This window comes from Ornithodoros turicata, chromosome 1, assembly GCF_037126465.1.
Source record: "Ornithodoros turicata isolate Travis chromosome 1, ASM3712646v1, whole genome shotgun sequence".
NCBI classification, from domain to species: domain Eukaryota; kingdom Metazoa; phylum Arthropoda; class Arachnida; order Ixodida; family Argasidae; genus Ornithodoros; species Ornithodoros turicata.
In genome coordinates this window covers 198,459,046-198,476,013 of record NC_088201.1, presented here as the reverse complement: position 1 = coordinate 198,476,013, position 16,968 = coordinate 198,459,046, and the positions used below count along the sequence as shown (strand labels likewise).

Here is a 16,968-nt window from a genome sequence, read left to right as displayed (position 1 = left end):
GGCCAAGAATTCCAGAGTTCGCACATCATCTTCAGACCATGAACCAGAAACCACTGACCACAGTGTCACAAGTAGCACCAACTGCGCTGCATTGCGGCCTAGGCGAACTGCACTTATGCAGTAATTGTGTATCACCCATATGTTCCATATGAAGTTGCCTATCTACCTAACACGTGTTGCGTAAGCATTAACTTATATTATAATTGGTTAATAATGGGGGGTTTTACGTTGCGAGACAACTGAGATCATGAGCAACGGCACAGCGGTCGGTCTGTGGATTGCTTTTGCCCATCTGGGGGTTCTTTAACGTGCGATGAAAGCTCATCACACGACACCCCGTATTTAACGTCCCTCGCGGAAGACGGCGTGTCTAAGCAACTTGTACCCTGCCATCAAGTTGCTGGCGTCCTCGGCTGGGTTCGGCCGGGGAAGGCGAACACGCTACCGACTGAGCCACCGAGGCCCGTAGTAAGCATTAACTATAGTAGTGCATGTGCTCACTCAAAGATAGCGTAAACAGAGGGAAAACTAGCTTATGAAATCCATAGCTTTATCGATCATGATCGTGAACAGAAAACACATAAGCAGAGCAACATAAAAGAACATTTCTGCCAGTTCTGAGCTTGATAGTTTTCTGACTGGTGGCGTTATGTTGCAAAACAACTGACCATGAGCGACACTGCATTAGTCGGCCCTCAGCTTTTTTGTATCGGTCGGTGCATGTCTATTCTGTCGAAACCCATATCTTGTCAGGTACTGCTCACTGTACCCTTTTTGATAACCTTGTGATGCAGGTGACGTGTAGCACATACCAATGGAGGCATCATACTAGTCAGTGACAGAATTATAATGCTCAGATGTTCTTTGGAAATTAGGAGCCTATATGGTATCCACTGTGTCCACTGTATATATTATCCTCTGTACATATCCTTTCATCTACCGTCAGGTGAGCTATATTATTCGATTATTAAATACCATGTTTGTCTATTTGGGAACCGAATTTTGTGGCAATTGTGCGGCCAATGTGTAATTTCTCATGCACAAACAGCACAATGCGTTGTTATGATACACATGCCAAATACTCCTTGCATTGTAAGTGCTGTTATGAAAAAGTTTACCTATTAAGAAACCTAGACTGTTCAGACAGTGGTCTCAAGGAGTGTACCCCTGTGTCGTGGCAACTGCAGGCTAGAAGGTGGGGACTTCACTAGGTTGGGGTACACTCTAAATCCGGCACCCTATATGTACCGCATGGAAGAGGACTCGCACCTGGGCCAAGCGGTACACATGAGGTACAGTCCTCAACCAACAGGTACAGTTCGCTACCACTGCGAAATTCAATCGGTACAAGGGCTCTGAGACTCATCCGTACCGGCTAGGTACCTTTTAAGCACGATCTGTAGCAGCTGTACCTCATGTGTACCGCGTGTTTCCGGCGCATGAGTACGAACGCCTTCTCACGATCTCCATGCGCTGCAAAAATATTTCGCGTGATTTCGAATGCCAGTTTATAAATTCCCTTATGCAGCAGTGCCGTAATGGATCAGCACTATCATTCTATCAAACAAGTGCAATAACTAGAACCTGTGACCGTGAAGGATCGCACGTTTGGGAAGAATGAGTTTCTTGCAACCGCTGGCAAATCAGTTTGTTTTGAAACGTCGGGGAGCGAGGACGAGTCTGCTCGGTCTTTGAAAAACTCGTTCGACGCTTTCAAGATTGGAGTCACTTAAGGTGCGTATTATATCTATGAAGTAATTATTCGTCCGCACGACGCATTTTCGTTCATCTTCGCTCTGATTCCCAGTGGTCCTGATCACCGGCAGGCTGGACACAACGACTGAGGGACGAAGATAACGAACTTTGCGCTTCATGCACGAACGTTGATGCGTGTATTAGAGAAGCCTACATTGCACTTTATACCTGGATTACACAAGCAAGTAGGCACGTTTTTCAGGCAAGCTATTTCTGTTGTTGGATTTTTTTACACTGTATGTTCTCCTAGGTTACGTCCTGGCGATGTCGTAAATGGGTGAGTCAATCATCTTCTGTGGTTGGTGTTACGTTCTGCGGAAGATATGGAAGTTGGGGAAGAGCAGCAATCCAGAGGTGTGGAAGAGATAAAGAAGCGTGACCACAGAGCAGCTGCGACGGTGAGGGAGAGATGCAGTGGTCAGCGTGCATCGATAAACGTTGTGCCCAGTGTGTTCTGCGTTTGTGGATCATGACAATGTACGCTCGCGATGGACAAGCATCACCCCTGAAATGGATGTAATTTTCAAATAAAGCTATTTGTTTGTGGTATTTATCGTACAGCGTAGCTTCCTGGGGCTGTTAATATATCGTAGAGGAGGGGAACCACCCCGACGGGTAGGCCTAAATCGCTGCGCGCTATCCGTTACATGTACCGCATGTGAGGGCGCGTGTACCCCTTAAATTTAAGAGGTACATTTTTAAAAAAATGTACCTCTTGGCCAAGCGGTACTTAACCGTTACATATGCGTTACCTGGTTTAGAGTGTAGTTGCTAATTCTGGTTCCAATTGCTCCGTACCTGCTGAAGAGCCCGCCTTCTGGCCAGTTTCTTACATGTAACAAAATTCTACAAGTTCCAGATCGTACAAGATAATCAGGGAATGAATTGGAACCATTCTGACTTCCTCAGTGTGCCTGTGCCAGTCATTATTGTAATCATGTCATTGCAGGCTGATACTCACACATGTCTCACGTTCAGGGGGAAGAGAGTCTCAAAACAGAACAGTATAACTTAGCCGGCATTCGTTGCAACTGTTGCAACCGAGTGCAGAGAGAGCTTTATGGGGTCATACGTTAGTTGCCGCAATCTTTTTTTCTCTAGAACTCAAGAAACAGATCGTATTTTTAGGATTACATTTCATCCATGGCGGACTGGTGGCACAAAATGTTGCTGGTGAACGAAGGGGTTCAGCACACTTTGGCCCACAGCGCGATACGGGGCACGTAACGCATGGACGTGCACGTAATCAGCACTGCCACGAAGAGCACTGTGCAGTTCCTGCAGCAATTTTCGGGCTAAAGTTAAATGCACGGTCTGTCTCTGATCGTGCAGAACAGAACGACTTGTGAGAACAGTAGCACATCACCGTGTCTTCGCGACCTCGCTACGTTGCTACTGAGAAAAGGATCACTCTTTCGAGCTGGCAAGGTGGAACCGGTGGGACGTCCGAGCACTACAGCCATTCGTAATTCCGTGAAGTCCAGAGACTAGACAGAGAAGCACACAACACATTTGCTTTCAATACAGCCATCACAGCCATCACTTCAAACGTGCTTGGCTTGGATAACATTGGCTATTTTCGGAAAATAGCCCGTTTTGCGAACTATGTACCCAGATTGCTCTTGCTTCGCGGGGCCGATTTCTTCATGCTGGCAACTGAGTTCCACAAAAGGGCAGCCTCCGACGTTTGACGCGGGGAATAAGCTGAAATGCATGGGAATATGGCGACTTTGACCCATCTGCTGTTGACAGCCTGAAAATGTGCCTCCCACAATCAGAACGTTCCTATGCCCCAACAATGTTGGCTCTTCGTAGGTCCCCTGTATGTGCCCACATTCCTGGTCTTCTGAAGAAAAACTCTGTTCCTCCCGTTGTTGCTCATCAACTTATCCTGGAACACGTCAGCTCAGCTTACTCTCAACGACTCCCTGTGTACATCGATGGATCAGTGCCTCAAGGCGGATAAACAGCAGCCTTTTATATCGCACATGAAGACCTTGAAGAGGCAAAGAAACTCCCCTATGAAACGAGTCCAAGCTCTCCGCCAAACTGACCGCGTTGAACCGCATAGTGGGATCATCGCCCAGCGCGTGAAATCTGAACGGGGACAGTAAGGCAGCCCTAGAAATTCGGGCAAATTATTGTGCCAGAACAATCGGCTGCCTGGATACAATGATAGTCATCAACAACCGACTTCTATTCTAGGGTCATGACCTGTGTTCCCAGTGGTACCCAGTCACACTTGCCTGCACGGATATGCTCGCATAGACACCTTAGCACGTCGGGCACATGGGGATGTCAACTTCCGTAACTGTTCACTACCACTTTCAGCCTCTGCCTGTCGATTACAGATACGCCGAATCCGCCATAGCGGCACCCGGCAGCTTCAAGAAAACGCTGTCCGATTGAACGATCATCTCCGGTCCATCGACCCGTCGATGGGTTTCGTTGCTACACACCACTGCTCGCGTTAGCGTCCATTCAACAACGACTACGACTTCGTCTCCAGGACACCTCTGCTTTTCTATAAAACGAGTCACTCGCAAAAATGCTCCACTAGCACGGTTTAAGCTGATATTCCATGTCCCGTCGACAATGAGATTAGACACTCCTCGAGTCACGCTCAGACGACGCCTACTCGAACTGCGATGCACAGGCATTTTTCTGGCCACTCTGCTCGGCCCAGTACGACACCCCACACAGCGCTCTGTGACAACAGTTTTGATGTTCCTGAGCTGCACAGGTCTCATTCTTCAGTGTCCCACCCTCACCCTCAACGCAAGAACTTCAGCTTTTTTAAGTCATCTTTTCTTTATTCAATCTCACCCTTCTTTCATCGTTTGATAGCCATCTTTTTAAAGGCCAACATTTTCTTTAATTTACATCACTCCCCCTTCATCGTTTGTTAGCTTAGCTTTTGTTTCCTAATTCTTTTCTTTTTATTTTAGTTTTCTTTTATTTATTTACTTCGGAATGGCAAGACGACGTCGCGTTTGGCTTACCTTTCCTCCTTTTTTTTTCTTGTTCTAATAAATATAACCGCCTTGTATTCTATGGTATAAATACACATTTGCTCGGCATGCTTGTCGCATTACCTGAGGCTACGATAGAAAAGCTTACGTGTAAGAAGAACAATTTGGGTTTCCCAAGAAGCTTCGTGCAGACTTTGTTACTGAACTGGTCGTAGATGTATTCCAGGTCAATCAGTTCGCCGCCGAAAGGGAACGTGATATCTTCCTTGCCGTGACCCAACACAAAGCAGGCGAAGCAATCTGATGCTCTCGATGAATCCTTCTCAATATAGTCTTTACCTGTTCAGAAAGAAAGAAACTGAAATTATTCTTTGGGGTTCCTAAAAGGGAAACGTTAGTTTGGGATGCAGGAAGTAAAAAACATTTCTTACACGTTTTGAGCTTTTCGCGGATATCCGCTGGTGCGGAAGCGTGGTAAACTTTAACGTCAAAGCCAATGACGCCACCAAATACACTTTCTATGGTCTTGGCGTCTGCTTCAGCTCCCGATTGTTCTTGCGTGTCAGGACTCTTCTGCAAATAAGCGGCAGCCTGAGATGTTGTGGACGAGTGCTGCCACAAGTGATGTACTGGGATAAGGCGAATCAGCTACGTCTCATTCTTAGAAGACCTACCCGCAAATACGTTAGTTGTTACCGCCGTATTAGCAAGCTACTGACAGTATGGGCATTGCACATCTCTTACCTCAAACGCCGTCAACGTTTCATTCAAGCGGAACTCAAGTGCAAAAATATCCCCTCGGAAGCATGAATTGCGCTTTCTTTCTCACAAAACTCACAAACGACGCAAATGATCAATCTCGTTTCTTTTCCGTTGGTGTTTTTATGGCTTCTGTCATGCAGCGAAGAGAAATATTTGCACTGCCCCGTTAATGCGATATATATATATATATTTAATGGACACGGTCTGACCCTGGTACTTGTAGTCGTTACCTGCTGGGTAGGTACCGCATGTATTCATCTAAACAATTGGCGATCCTCGTTTATTCAGCTAGCAGCTGTTTTCATACACACAATAAAAACGGCGTAAGCAGAGGGCGAATATGGCGCCCCTTCTAATACGTTCTCTAAGTTGCTGCTGATGTCAAGAAGGGATCACGCCACACAAAAAAATTGCCATGAACAAAGCTTTGAAACACAAGTTGAAATTATCGGTGGCGTACAGCGCAAGGTGCATTACTGTAATTCTTTTTTTTACATGTCACAGATAAGAGGAATTCATGCACATGCGGATCGATACGTGATGTGAGAAACAAAGAACAAAGGAGTGCATGACGGAGAACAACCTGTGCTCAAAGGAAATACATTGATAGTTTTGAAAAATTGTATATATTGGACATCACTGCACAAATACGGTGAGTAGCACGAATAACAGCACTATGGCAGCAGTGTTACATGCACTGCTGAGCATGCGGTTCGATAGTTCTATGTGGACATGGCCGCTGCCTTCGTTAGAGAGAGAAGAATGATGAAGAAATACGCCATTTCTGCCTTTATTCCAAGAGGAATTAACGGCCATTACGCAATTCCGCTTTGCTACAAGACTACTGTTATACTGAAACACAGGTCATGATACTCATCCCATCCCAAGTTCTAATCAGAGTCAGAAGTTCAAGCTATGGAAAAACTCTGCATGAGCCTGATCGTCCTTTTGCTTCTTCGCAAGCAAGTCGTGTTGTCTTCAGCCGTCGCCCCATGCTCAGGTTCATTTACTACCGAGTTAATAATGTGGTACTGGTTGGAATTCTGCTGTTGTACCCAGTGCCGTCGATCTCATCAGAATCACCCTGAGCAGTCACCTACGGCAATCCAACAAGCGAAACGCTGTCGTCACTGGAGTTACTGGAAGGCTATATGGTGCCCAGTGATTGCGATTCTTGTAACTCTGTAGTCTTAGACGTTTGGAGTTACTCTGTTGCTACAGTTGTTGTTGCAGCAGCATTTGTCTCTCTAGGCAAAGGATCTTACACAAAAGGCAAGTGGTGCGCATGTGCCCGCAATCATTTATTCTGTGACCCGATGGCCCACGACGACCAGAAGAAAGCTGCTCGCTAAAAAATGAATTAATGAACAATTTCGAATAAAACCATATTTCCAGGTCTGAGTTCTCGAGATCTTCAGATCTCCAATTTTCTGCGTCTAGAACCAAAATTTTACAATCGTTATGCGAGGAATTTTTTCGGGAGAGAATTTAAACCGAGTGAGTAAGGGAGTGGCAAGCTGCCGCGGGAAGACACAGCGAGCAACTTGAGCAGCGAGCAACTTGACGGAACCACGGCCGGGTCCGAAATACGTCATAGTGACGTGTCATGCTCCCGCCATGACCATGCGCCGTGGGATCCCGCATATACTTTCATCAGGAGGATCAGGAGTTAAAATCTCCATGACGCCTGCTACCGCGCGATGGTCGCAGTTTATCGCAGCCGGATACTGTGGTTTTTGCCGAAATGCCGAGACGATGTTGGACGGTTGCTTGCCCTGATTCACAGTAATATTCGCTGGGCATGCATTGTCATATGCTTCCCAGTGACGAGACGGACATCTTTTGATGGCACGAAGCAATCGGACCTCCGGAATTGAAAGACGGTGCGGTGCCATCTATGATGTATGCATTGATGATTGCACTTATGCATGTGAATGATGCATTTCTATGATTGCGATTATGAAGGGGACGCGTAATCTCTTGAACGTACTGGATACCGAGCTCAGTGTTTAGAACAAGGTGGAGTGCTATCACAATACCTGTCTACACTAAAGAAAGAACATCCACCTAAACGGCGCAAAAGTATGAGTACTTTTCGTTATTGCGGCTAACAAGGATCTTTCAGTCCGTTTGGTCCAAATGCTATCATATATTTCATGATTCCGCAAATGGGTTAATTCTCATCTGCACGACTTGGAACCTTACGGCCGGTTACGGAACATAAGAGGGAGAGCGAGAGAGTAAAAGACAGAGAGTTACCCAACCTAGTCGCTAAACTCAGGTGATGCACTGTTGATAAAAATAGACTTCGCATAGCGTGATCATACCAAGCATACTACAATAGCAACAACACCAACTTTTTTGTTTTCGACCTTGGAGAGTGGCGAGTTTCATCGCCACAGGCGATACTCTACCCCATTGCAGGTTGGAATGGGGGAATAAAATAACGAGCCCCTTCACAATAACGATCGAAGTCCGATGGTGTCGAGAAATGTCAGAAGAGCTTTGAGCGCAGAGCGTTGCTGGGCTGGATTGGGCCAGGGACCAAGCAATTTCGATAGGGAGAAAGGGCGAGAGTCCAGCTGACGAAGAGACTCGGAGAGTGTGGTTCGGGAAGGTTGGTAGTGAGGGCAATGAAGAAGAATATGCTCCAGATCCTCAAGAGCACCACAGTGGCAGCAGGTGGGAGAGTCAACTTGTCTCAAGCGGTAACGCCACTGATCTGTAAAGGCCACATCGAGGCGCATTCGGTGGATTAATGCAGCACCTTGACGAGAGGTGTTTCGTGGCATGCGGAAAGCGAGCGTTGGGTCAACTCTGCTCAACCTAGAGGGGGGAAGAATGTCGGTTGTCCGTTGGCTTACTATAATAGAAAATTTATGTAATGTACTGATGTAATATATTGAACATATGTATCCGTTCTTTTGTCCTCAATCATCTGCTTTCGTATTTTCGGGTAATTTCCTGGGCGGAGCCTGAAGCCCCTGAGGTGAGACAGTGTGATCACTGCAGCCTACTATTCAGAACAGACAAATGCTGTACAGCATCCTTGCAGATTCCTGTTTGCGGCATTGTTTTTGGCTATCATTCGGGCTCTGCATATTATTCACAGTTTTTTTTTTATTTCATTTCAGTTTACCTTATCATGTGCACATATACGATATTGAGTGGGACATTTTCTTGTTTACATCTGAATAAACTAGGTCGCTTTTAAGACGTGCTGACATTTGTACCTTACATTATAATCATTACTCAGGTGGATTACATCCATTTTCATTCACCTGAGCTGGAGTTGCATACTGTGTTATTCTTCTCTCAGTCAAGTGCGGCCCAAGTGTACGGCAGCTAAATTCTTTCACGGGGGTAATATGGCAGAACAACTCCAGCAAGTGCTCTGCAGTTATCCTCTAAAATAAAGAAACCTACTTTGATGCACCATGTCGTCAGGAGATTTTGTTCCTGATAAAACTCGGTTCTTTATTTTACATTATCAAAAATAACCTTACCAACCGTTACTATATCAGTGATGCAGTGCGGTGTTCAACCAGTTCAGCTTGCACTGGCTTCCTGTGAAGATTGTGCAGCTATTCCATCCCCTACTTGCTGATAACTTTGGCGCCAAAAGAGTTGTTAGATGAGCTGTGTGACAGTGCAAAATAGAATACATCATGTGCTCTCATATGCATAAAAATTACGCATGTTATATAATGTGTATGTGTAGATGTTTCAGTTATCAGCTCTTGTGTATACTAGTAAACATACCATTTTAGCTAAATGGTGACATTTCAGCTGTTTGAGCTTGGTGCCTTCGTCCTTGACACATATACAAATGGGCGCAGATCCTCGGTGCAACTTGCAACCTGTACAGGGAGTCGTCTCAGTCCAGGTTGCGAGTTGGATAAGTTGATTTACGAAGAAGGCAGGTTTCTTGCAGAAGACCAAAAAGCAGTTTATATGAACTTGTACCAATTACTACTCTTTCTTTTTTTTCCAAGTCCAATATATTGGTCATGTAACGTGACTACTGGGCTTTTGCCTCTTTCCAGGTACCTCAACAGGTCACTTCAAGCTGATGTAACACCATCGTGTAAGGTGGCAATGAAGCAGTCGAGCTGATGTCGTTAGTTTATCGTACCTTAACATCAAGGTTAACTATGGATGTATTACATAGTATTGGAAACCTGGTTGAGCAATAAATGTGTTAAACAAAAGTTATCATAAATAAATATGATGTTCAGAATACTCCTACAGAATACACTGCAGTTTAGTTTCCGTAGGCATGGTTTCTGTTAATGCTAACTCTCACATTTACGACGTGCTCACACTGAATACCTCATAGAACACAAATTCTCGCGTGAAACATATTCCTAGGCAAATAATAAGTCCTTTCCCTATTGAAAAAACGTATTGACGTTACCCCAGAAATCCTGAGGTTAACTCAGGATATCTTGAGGTTGTCTGAGGTTACCTCAGAACTGCCTGTGGTTGTTCTGAGGTTACCTCAAGAAATTCTGAGGCTTTACCTCAGGACCTCAGACCCGGCTGTGGTTCTTCTAAGGTTACCTCGACAAATTCTGAGGTTCTGCCTCAGGGCCTCAGACATCGCTTTCGCTCTTTTGAGGTAACCTCAAGAAATTCTGAGGTTCTACCTCAGAACCGCAGACCTTGCTGTGGTTCTTTTAAGGTGATCAAAGGGAGGAATCGGCAGATACGTTTGTCTCCTTGTTTTAACCGCCCTTCGTCCCGTCTCAGTGCTGCATTGTAGCGACATGTTATTTTAAGGTTCCACGGCAAGATCTCAGACCAGGCCGTAGCTCTCCTGCGGTTACCTCGGCGAATCGATATTCAACATCGGGGCTCACACCTTGGCACGCCTTAGAGCCTTGGAAATTTCTGTGTGAATTTCTCAGGGGGCCTTTTGTTGGAGAGGTTCGCAGGGTGTTTTGGAGTAGAATTTAGTTTGATGACTTGTAATTTAAATATGTTACCTTCATTAAATTGGCAACGTGAATTAAGCATACACCAAACCGTAACGCCAAAACGTGAAATTTTGTAAGTGTCATCCACATAAACCATCAGGAAGGCATAAAGTCAGATATATTCGGTTATAAATTAAAGCTCTGCTAGAACAAAGAGCCAACAACGAACGTTACACAAAAATCACAATGAAAGAATTGCTAAAGAGTAAGCGAGCTGGAGATTATAATTCATATTTCTAAAACCTGAGGCTAGGGAACTACGAAAACAGCCGGACAGTGTCCGCGTGCGTCTGTTTGCGTAGCTCCCTAGTCTCGAGGGTTTTGGTGATATGCAAACAGAAATCACATTACTCGTGTGAAAAATACACTACACATTTTTACATGACCAGTTGTCTTAAACCACGATGAGGGTAATATAGGGTAAACGGTAGATTCTCACGTGTATATCTATTAGGGGCTATAATGGATAGATAAAATAGCAAACAGGAGTTGTTGCGATACTTTCTGCTTCTATGAGCTTCACACAGGTTGGCGTACACCACAATAAAATGTTGTGCAAAGAATCTACAAAAGATGGAATATTTCGTTTCGTTTGGTTCTGAAAAAAAGAAAAGAAACGAAAGAAAACAACAACGCGGGAAACATGCGTCGGTGTTATTTTTACAGCTCCACTCAGTGGCTTCGCTCCAGCCACGCATCCCTATTTCTCCCTCTTTTCCTTTTTTCTTCTTTTTCTGTTCTTTGTTCTTGGTTTGGACAGCTGTTTCGGCCTGTCCAGTACTGGCATGGCGACGTTTGAGTTACAAACATATGCTATACGTGAAGCGACTCGCGTTGTTCCCTGCATCTGTCAGAATTGAAATTTGATTCAAGAGTAAAAAGGGAGACGTCATTTATTGAGTATGCTTCGGCTTGTTGCTAACGTCTGATCTGTGGTTATTAAACCTGATCCTGAAGGATGTTTTACTTTGTCCCACATACTGACATTCACATGCTTTACACTGAATGACGTAGATGACGTTAGGGGAATTACAGTCAAAATCTCCGTTGATTTTGATGGAAAAATTCGAATTTGTACTTTTGACAATCTGGGTACTTTGCATTAGCTTGCAGATTTGATATCTGCTGCCGCCACAAGGGCGACAGCCGGTCAGAGAGCGTCCGGTTTGTTAACTTTTGACCTAACCAGGCAATCCTGTAGGTTCCGAGCGCGTCTGTACGTAGCGCGTGGCGGTTCGGGAAATATCTGCCTCATCCGCTCCGACTGGAGAAGGATACTGTGGTGGCGGAGGAGTATACCGTTAATATTTGGAGCATTCCCGCCGAAAGTTACAACGAGGTTGACGCCGTCGTTGTCCGATGGACTAGTGCGTTTTTCGAATAGGGTTCGGCGATCGATATTGCGGGCTTTGTCTAGGGCATTCTCAACTAGGCTTGTAGGAAATTTGCGGTTGACAAACGCGCGTTTCAGTTGATCAAGATTTCTGTCTAAGTTTTCGTTGTTGGAACAGATACGTCTATACCAGATCGGCTATTCTTGGGGACTCACAAACCAAGTATCTTTTTCAGCACTTCAACTCCGGATGCCGACGGATGCCCACCATGTTCGTCTCTCGAAGTGGAGGGCGGATTCTGGACTTTCTCGAGGAGGTGGACGACCTACCGCCAAGCGTTCGTGGTCTTGCACTGCGGGACCAACGATATGCCGTACCCGGACCCGCAGCAGGCCTTCTCGGACTATCAACGACTCCTGGAAAGAATCAGGGCCAGAGGCGGAATAGAAACCGCTGTGTGCACACTGATACTCCCAAGATCACATAACAGACGTTTGCCCTATGTTAACAGGAGGAGGGAGTACCAGTGTAACCCGCGAGTCACAGTCTTCAACCGCCTACTAGTGAAGCTCTGCCGGAACTCGCACGACCTGTGCTACCTGGACCACCTATTCCACAAGCGACGACCAGCCCGGGTGCTTGCAGCTGACGGCCTTCACCCGAACTTCAGCGGGGTATGGATGATGAGCCGCAACCTGCAGGACCTGGTGCCCCGGCTACTACGACGACTGCCACAGCGCCGGCCTGACACACCTGCTATCCCGGATCGTACGTGGCCCACCATAGAGGAAGCCGACATCATGGGACAACGACGACGAGAACGGACGGCAAGGGCATCTCGACGAGAATGACTAACCGCCGGTGAGAGTACCCATTCCCATTCGAGTCGCCGGCCTTCACCTAGCACGCAAGGATTCTTGAAACTTCAAAAATTAGCCGACAAATCCGCTCGATATTACTCCCATCATACCGCGTTAAAATCTTACAAAGAACAGAACAAAATCCCCAGAGGACTTGCTATAAAAGTCAGGCCAACGTTCCACCTTAAATCAGCACATCAAGGTAAGTGGGAGGGAATCTTAAACAACGCTTCCTGCGCTTTAGTGGACGTTTTAATTGATCATTGTGAGGACTCCCTACGCCAGGTCTCTGGAGAGGTTGAAGACATCCGTAATAGAACCTCCCTAACCGAAGCCCACCAGTCGGATCTGGATAAGTTCGCAAAAGATAGGGCAGAAACACTCCTCAGCACCAAACGTAGAAAGCTACTCAGGGACAACGTTAACCCCGACATTGTGCCAAGTTTCGGAACCACAGAACAGATCTCGGAACCTGCAAACTGTATTCAATCAACTAATGACGCGCCTACCCCCCAAGTTGTCTCTAATCTAGAACGCGCTTCCACGATACCTTCCTCTTCGACTGAAGCTGAACCCGCGCAGTCCTCCAGTGTCTTAAACTTGTCCTCTCACTCCCCTACTGATTCGGATATTTCATTACTTAGTCGGGGCCTCTCGTTCTGTCCCAATTACGGAAAGCCAAATGAATACCAGCTCCATTTAGACTTGGACAACTTCGCACGACGTATGCGCCTCAAATAATATTTTCACGAGAAACCTCAAGGAGACGTCCAACCATTTCAACAACCCTCTAACTTTATTCCGGAAGCCAACCGCGATAACGCTCTAGATATGTACATACGAGCAGTTCACAACGACATTAGCAATGCGCACAACAACCCACCTAGCCGTAGGACAAAGGCGAATTTAACACCGGCTGAACAACGCAGTCTTTCTAACCTCCAGAACCGAAGCGACTTAGTAATTAAGCGTGCGGATAAAGGCGGTGCAATTGTAGTAATGGACAAGAAAGACTATATAGAGGAAGGCCTACGCCAGCTAGCTTGCACAGCATTTTACAAAGCCCTCGAGCCTGATCCTACTGCGCAAATTACCGCCGATATTGTTAAGCACCTAAAAGATCTTAAAGCTAAGAAAATCAAAGACGGCACCGTATACGATTACTTGCTTCCTAAGGATACCAGACCAGGCACGTTCTACATGCTTCCAAAAATTCACAAACCCGGAAACCCAGGCCGCCCAATAGTGTCATGCAATGGGACTGCTACCTAGAAACTATCTAGCTTTGTTGACTACCTACTGAAGGATATACCTCCGCAACTGCCTTCTTACATTAAGGACACAAACCATTTTCTCGAATTACTAATGGAGTGTGAACCTTCTCCTTCCAGCATATCAGTTGCACTAGACGTGTCCTCCCTCTACACAAACATCCCGCACGACAACGGCATCCTCGCAGCAGAGGAGGCATTCCAAATATACTCATGTCATGCATTTCACCCCATTGTTCTTTCCACTTTTCTCAATCTAATTCTCAAAAACAATAACTTTGAATTCGATGGCAAGCACTACTTACAAGTTAACGGAACGGCCATGGGCACTAAGATGGCGCCGAGTTATGCCAACATTTTTATGGGGTCCCTAGAAGAAGGTTTTTTCTCCAAACGTGAGAAAAAGCCAACCTTCTACAAGCGCTTCCTTGATAACATTTTCATGATGTGGCCGCATTCAGAGGATGACCTGAATGAATTTATTAACGACATCAACCAAGTCTACCTTTCCATCAAATTTACTCATTCATATTCCACTGTAACAGTTAACTTCCTCGACGTGCAAGTTACATTAACCGACGGGGTCATCTCCACTGACCTCTACCGCAAACCTACTGACTCCCAACAGTATCTTTCTTTTAACAGCTGCCACCCGCGCCACACTAAACTCGCTATACCTTACAGCCAGGCGCTACGGTATAGACGTATCTGCTCCAACAACGAAAACCTAGACAGAAATCTTGATCAACTGAAACGCGCGTTTGTCAACCGCAAATTTCCTACAAGCCTAGTTGCGAATGCCCTAGACAAAGCCCGCAATATCGATCGCCGAACCTTATTCGAAAAACGCACTAGACCATCGGACAACGACGGCGTCAACCTCGTTGTAACTTTCGGCGGGAATGCTCCAAATATTAACGGTATACTCCGCCGCCACCACAGTATCCTTCTCCAGTCGGAGCGAATGGGGCAGATATTTCCCGAACCGCCACGCATTACGTACAGACGCGCTCGGAACCTACAGGATTGCCTGGTTAGGTCAAAAGTTAACAAACCGGACGCTTCTCTGACCGGCTGTCGCCCTTGTGGCGGCAGCAGATGTCAAATCTGCAAGTTAATGCAAAGTACCCAGATTGTCAAAAGTACAAATTCGAATTTTTCCATCAAAATCAACGGAGATTTTGACTGTAATTCCCCTAACATCATCTACGTCATTCAGTGTAAAGCATTTGAATGTCAGTATGTGGGACAAAGTAAAACATCCTTCAGGATCAGGTTTAATAACCACAGATCAGACGTTAGCAAGAAGCCGAAGCTTCCTGTTTCCCGCCATTTTAAACAGCCCGGACACTCAATAAATGACGTCTCCCTTTTTATTCTTGAATCAAATTTCAATTCTGACAGATGCAGGGAAGAACGCGAGTCATATTTGATTTATAAGTTTAAATCCGCAATCAATGAAGATCCCGGTGTACTGTCAACAGTTAGAAACTTAAACAATTAGCTATCATCCGTGTCGCCCTGTTCTTCTTCTCTTTCAGATATGGCTGGAGGACATCCCCGCACTACGGACAATGCTACGGAAAAACCCGATAGATGACTTGGCCTTACATGGACTATTGATGAAGCAACAGGGCCACGAGAACAACAACGCCCCAAACAACGACTTCCCGAGGAGGCCACCTAAGGCCCCCAGATACGATGACCTAAACCCCGGACTCCCAGATAATGATTTCACCACGGACGACGCCTTTGGGAGAAAGACGATGACCCCCAGCTCTGACTTCAGAAGATCCCGGAACGTCAGGGCAGTGACACCACACCGGACACGACAAACGAACCTTCCAGAACGTGACTCATCGACGAACGCCAGGTGGCGCGAATACACAAGATTACGTCAGCAAGCTGAACCCATAAAGGCTTTGGACAGTCTTGTTGCCTCTTCTGTCCCGAAGAAGGAGGAGCTTCCCTCCGAAACGTCGACACTTCCCCATTTTCCTAAATAATGTTTTAATTATGTAAAAAAAACCTTTGTTTGTATTCTATTAACACCTCAAATCCGTCGCTGTGTCCCCTTTCCTTTCGCTCATAATCCACGTCGCGGCTGTTTTTCATCTTTTGCTGTTTATATATATATATAGAAGTTGAAATAAAGGAATGCGGTTGACGACCAAAAATAAATAAAGATATTCAATAAGGATCAGATGTGGAGACAGTGCTTCTACAGGACAAGGTATAAAAGGTATAAAATTTTATACTTTGTCCTGTAGAAGCACTGTCTCCACTTCTGACCCTTATTGAATAGCTTTATTTTTATCTATAAATATATATATATATATATATATATATACTCAAGGAACGATGCGACAGCGTCAGAGGACACTGCGTGCAGCCATAGAAGCCATGTTAATCTGTAATTTTGAATTTCAAACACGTCTAGTGTCATTTACTTGTTTCTGTAATGACTTTTTTCCCCTCATTATATTTGACATTTGACGTTTCAAATATGCGTATTCGTGAGGGTCAAAAGCACAAAAAAAAAAGAGAGATCCTGCGGAGAGAGAGAGATTCTGCAATATTTCTTGTTGTAGGATTGGAAGACTCCTTCTGATTTCGTGGGAGTTTCATGCTACTTGAGGGCTGTTTTCCGCTATGGCTTCCGTAGTTCAGATGAGTCAGCAGCTAATGTCGTTGTAAAGTGTCGTGGACGACTAGGTTGGTTCGTTTCGGATTGCAAATAATATTTTTCGGGGAAGTGTTGCTTGGAACAAAAAGTCGGTTGGACACCGTTCCTTCTCTTTCACTCGTACCATCGAATATTTGTTGCCAATAAAGCCAAAATTTATAATCCCGAAATCCCGCAATTTGGCCTTGAGAAATCCCGGGATTTCGGGACGTGAAATTATGCTGAAATTAAGGGGTTTCGGGATCAAGAACTCCGAACCACAGCACCAGCGTTGCTTGGCATTGCGGAATACCGGTGACGTAACGGGGGCCAGCAGCACGGCACTGTTGCTCGATCTACAGGAGAATAC

General features: G+C 45.6%; 1 protein-coding gene and 1 long non-coding RNA gene across 5 annotated transcripts in view; one reads left to right on the top strand and one right to left on the bottom strand.

The window, feature by feature from the left end:
* The first annotated feature begins 1,718 nt into the window (after nt 1-1,718).
* LOC135375049 (uncharacterized) lies at nt 1,719-2,027 on the top strand. The gene is made up of 3 exons (XR_010417156.1): nt 1,719-1,734; nt 1,808-1,940; nt 2,006-2,027. It is a non-coding gene; the product is annotated as an uncharacterized LOC135375049 (long non-coding RNA).
* A 2,294-nt stretch (nt 2,028-4,321) lies between these two features.
* The window catches only part of LOC135374993 (caspase-7-like), an 88,629-nt gene continuing 75,982 nt past the window's right edge, over nt 4,322-16,968 (bottom strand). For 2 of the 4 annotated variants that reach the window (XM_064607817.1, XM_064607816.1), the window contains exons 4-5: nt 5,159-5,300; nt 4,322-5,066 (exon numbers count right to left, since the gene is read on the bottom strand). In XM_064607817.1, coding sequence (XP_064463887.1) covers nt 4,807-5,066; nt 5,159-5,300 — 402 coding nt within the window. In that variant the 3' untranslated portion in view covers nt 4,322-4,806. The remainder of the gene's footprint in view (nt 5,067-5,158; nt 5,301-16,968) is intronic. The other 2 variants (XM_064607814.1, XM_064607813.1) reach the window with 2 other exon arrangements.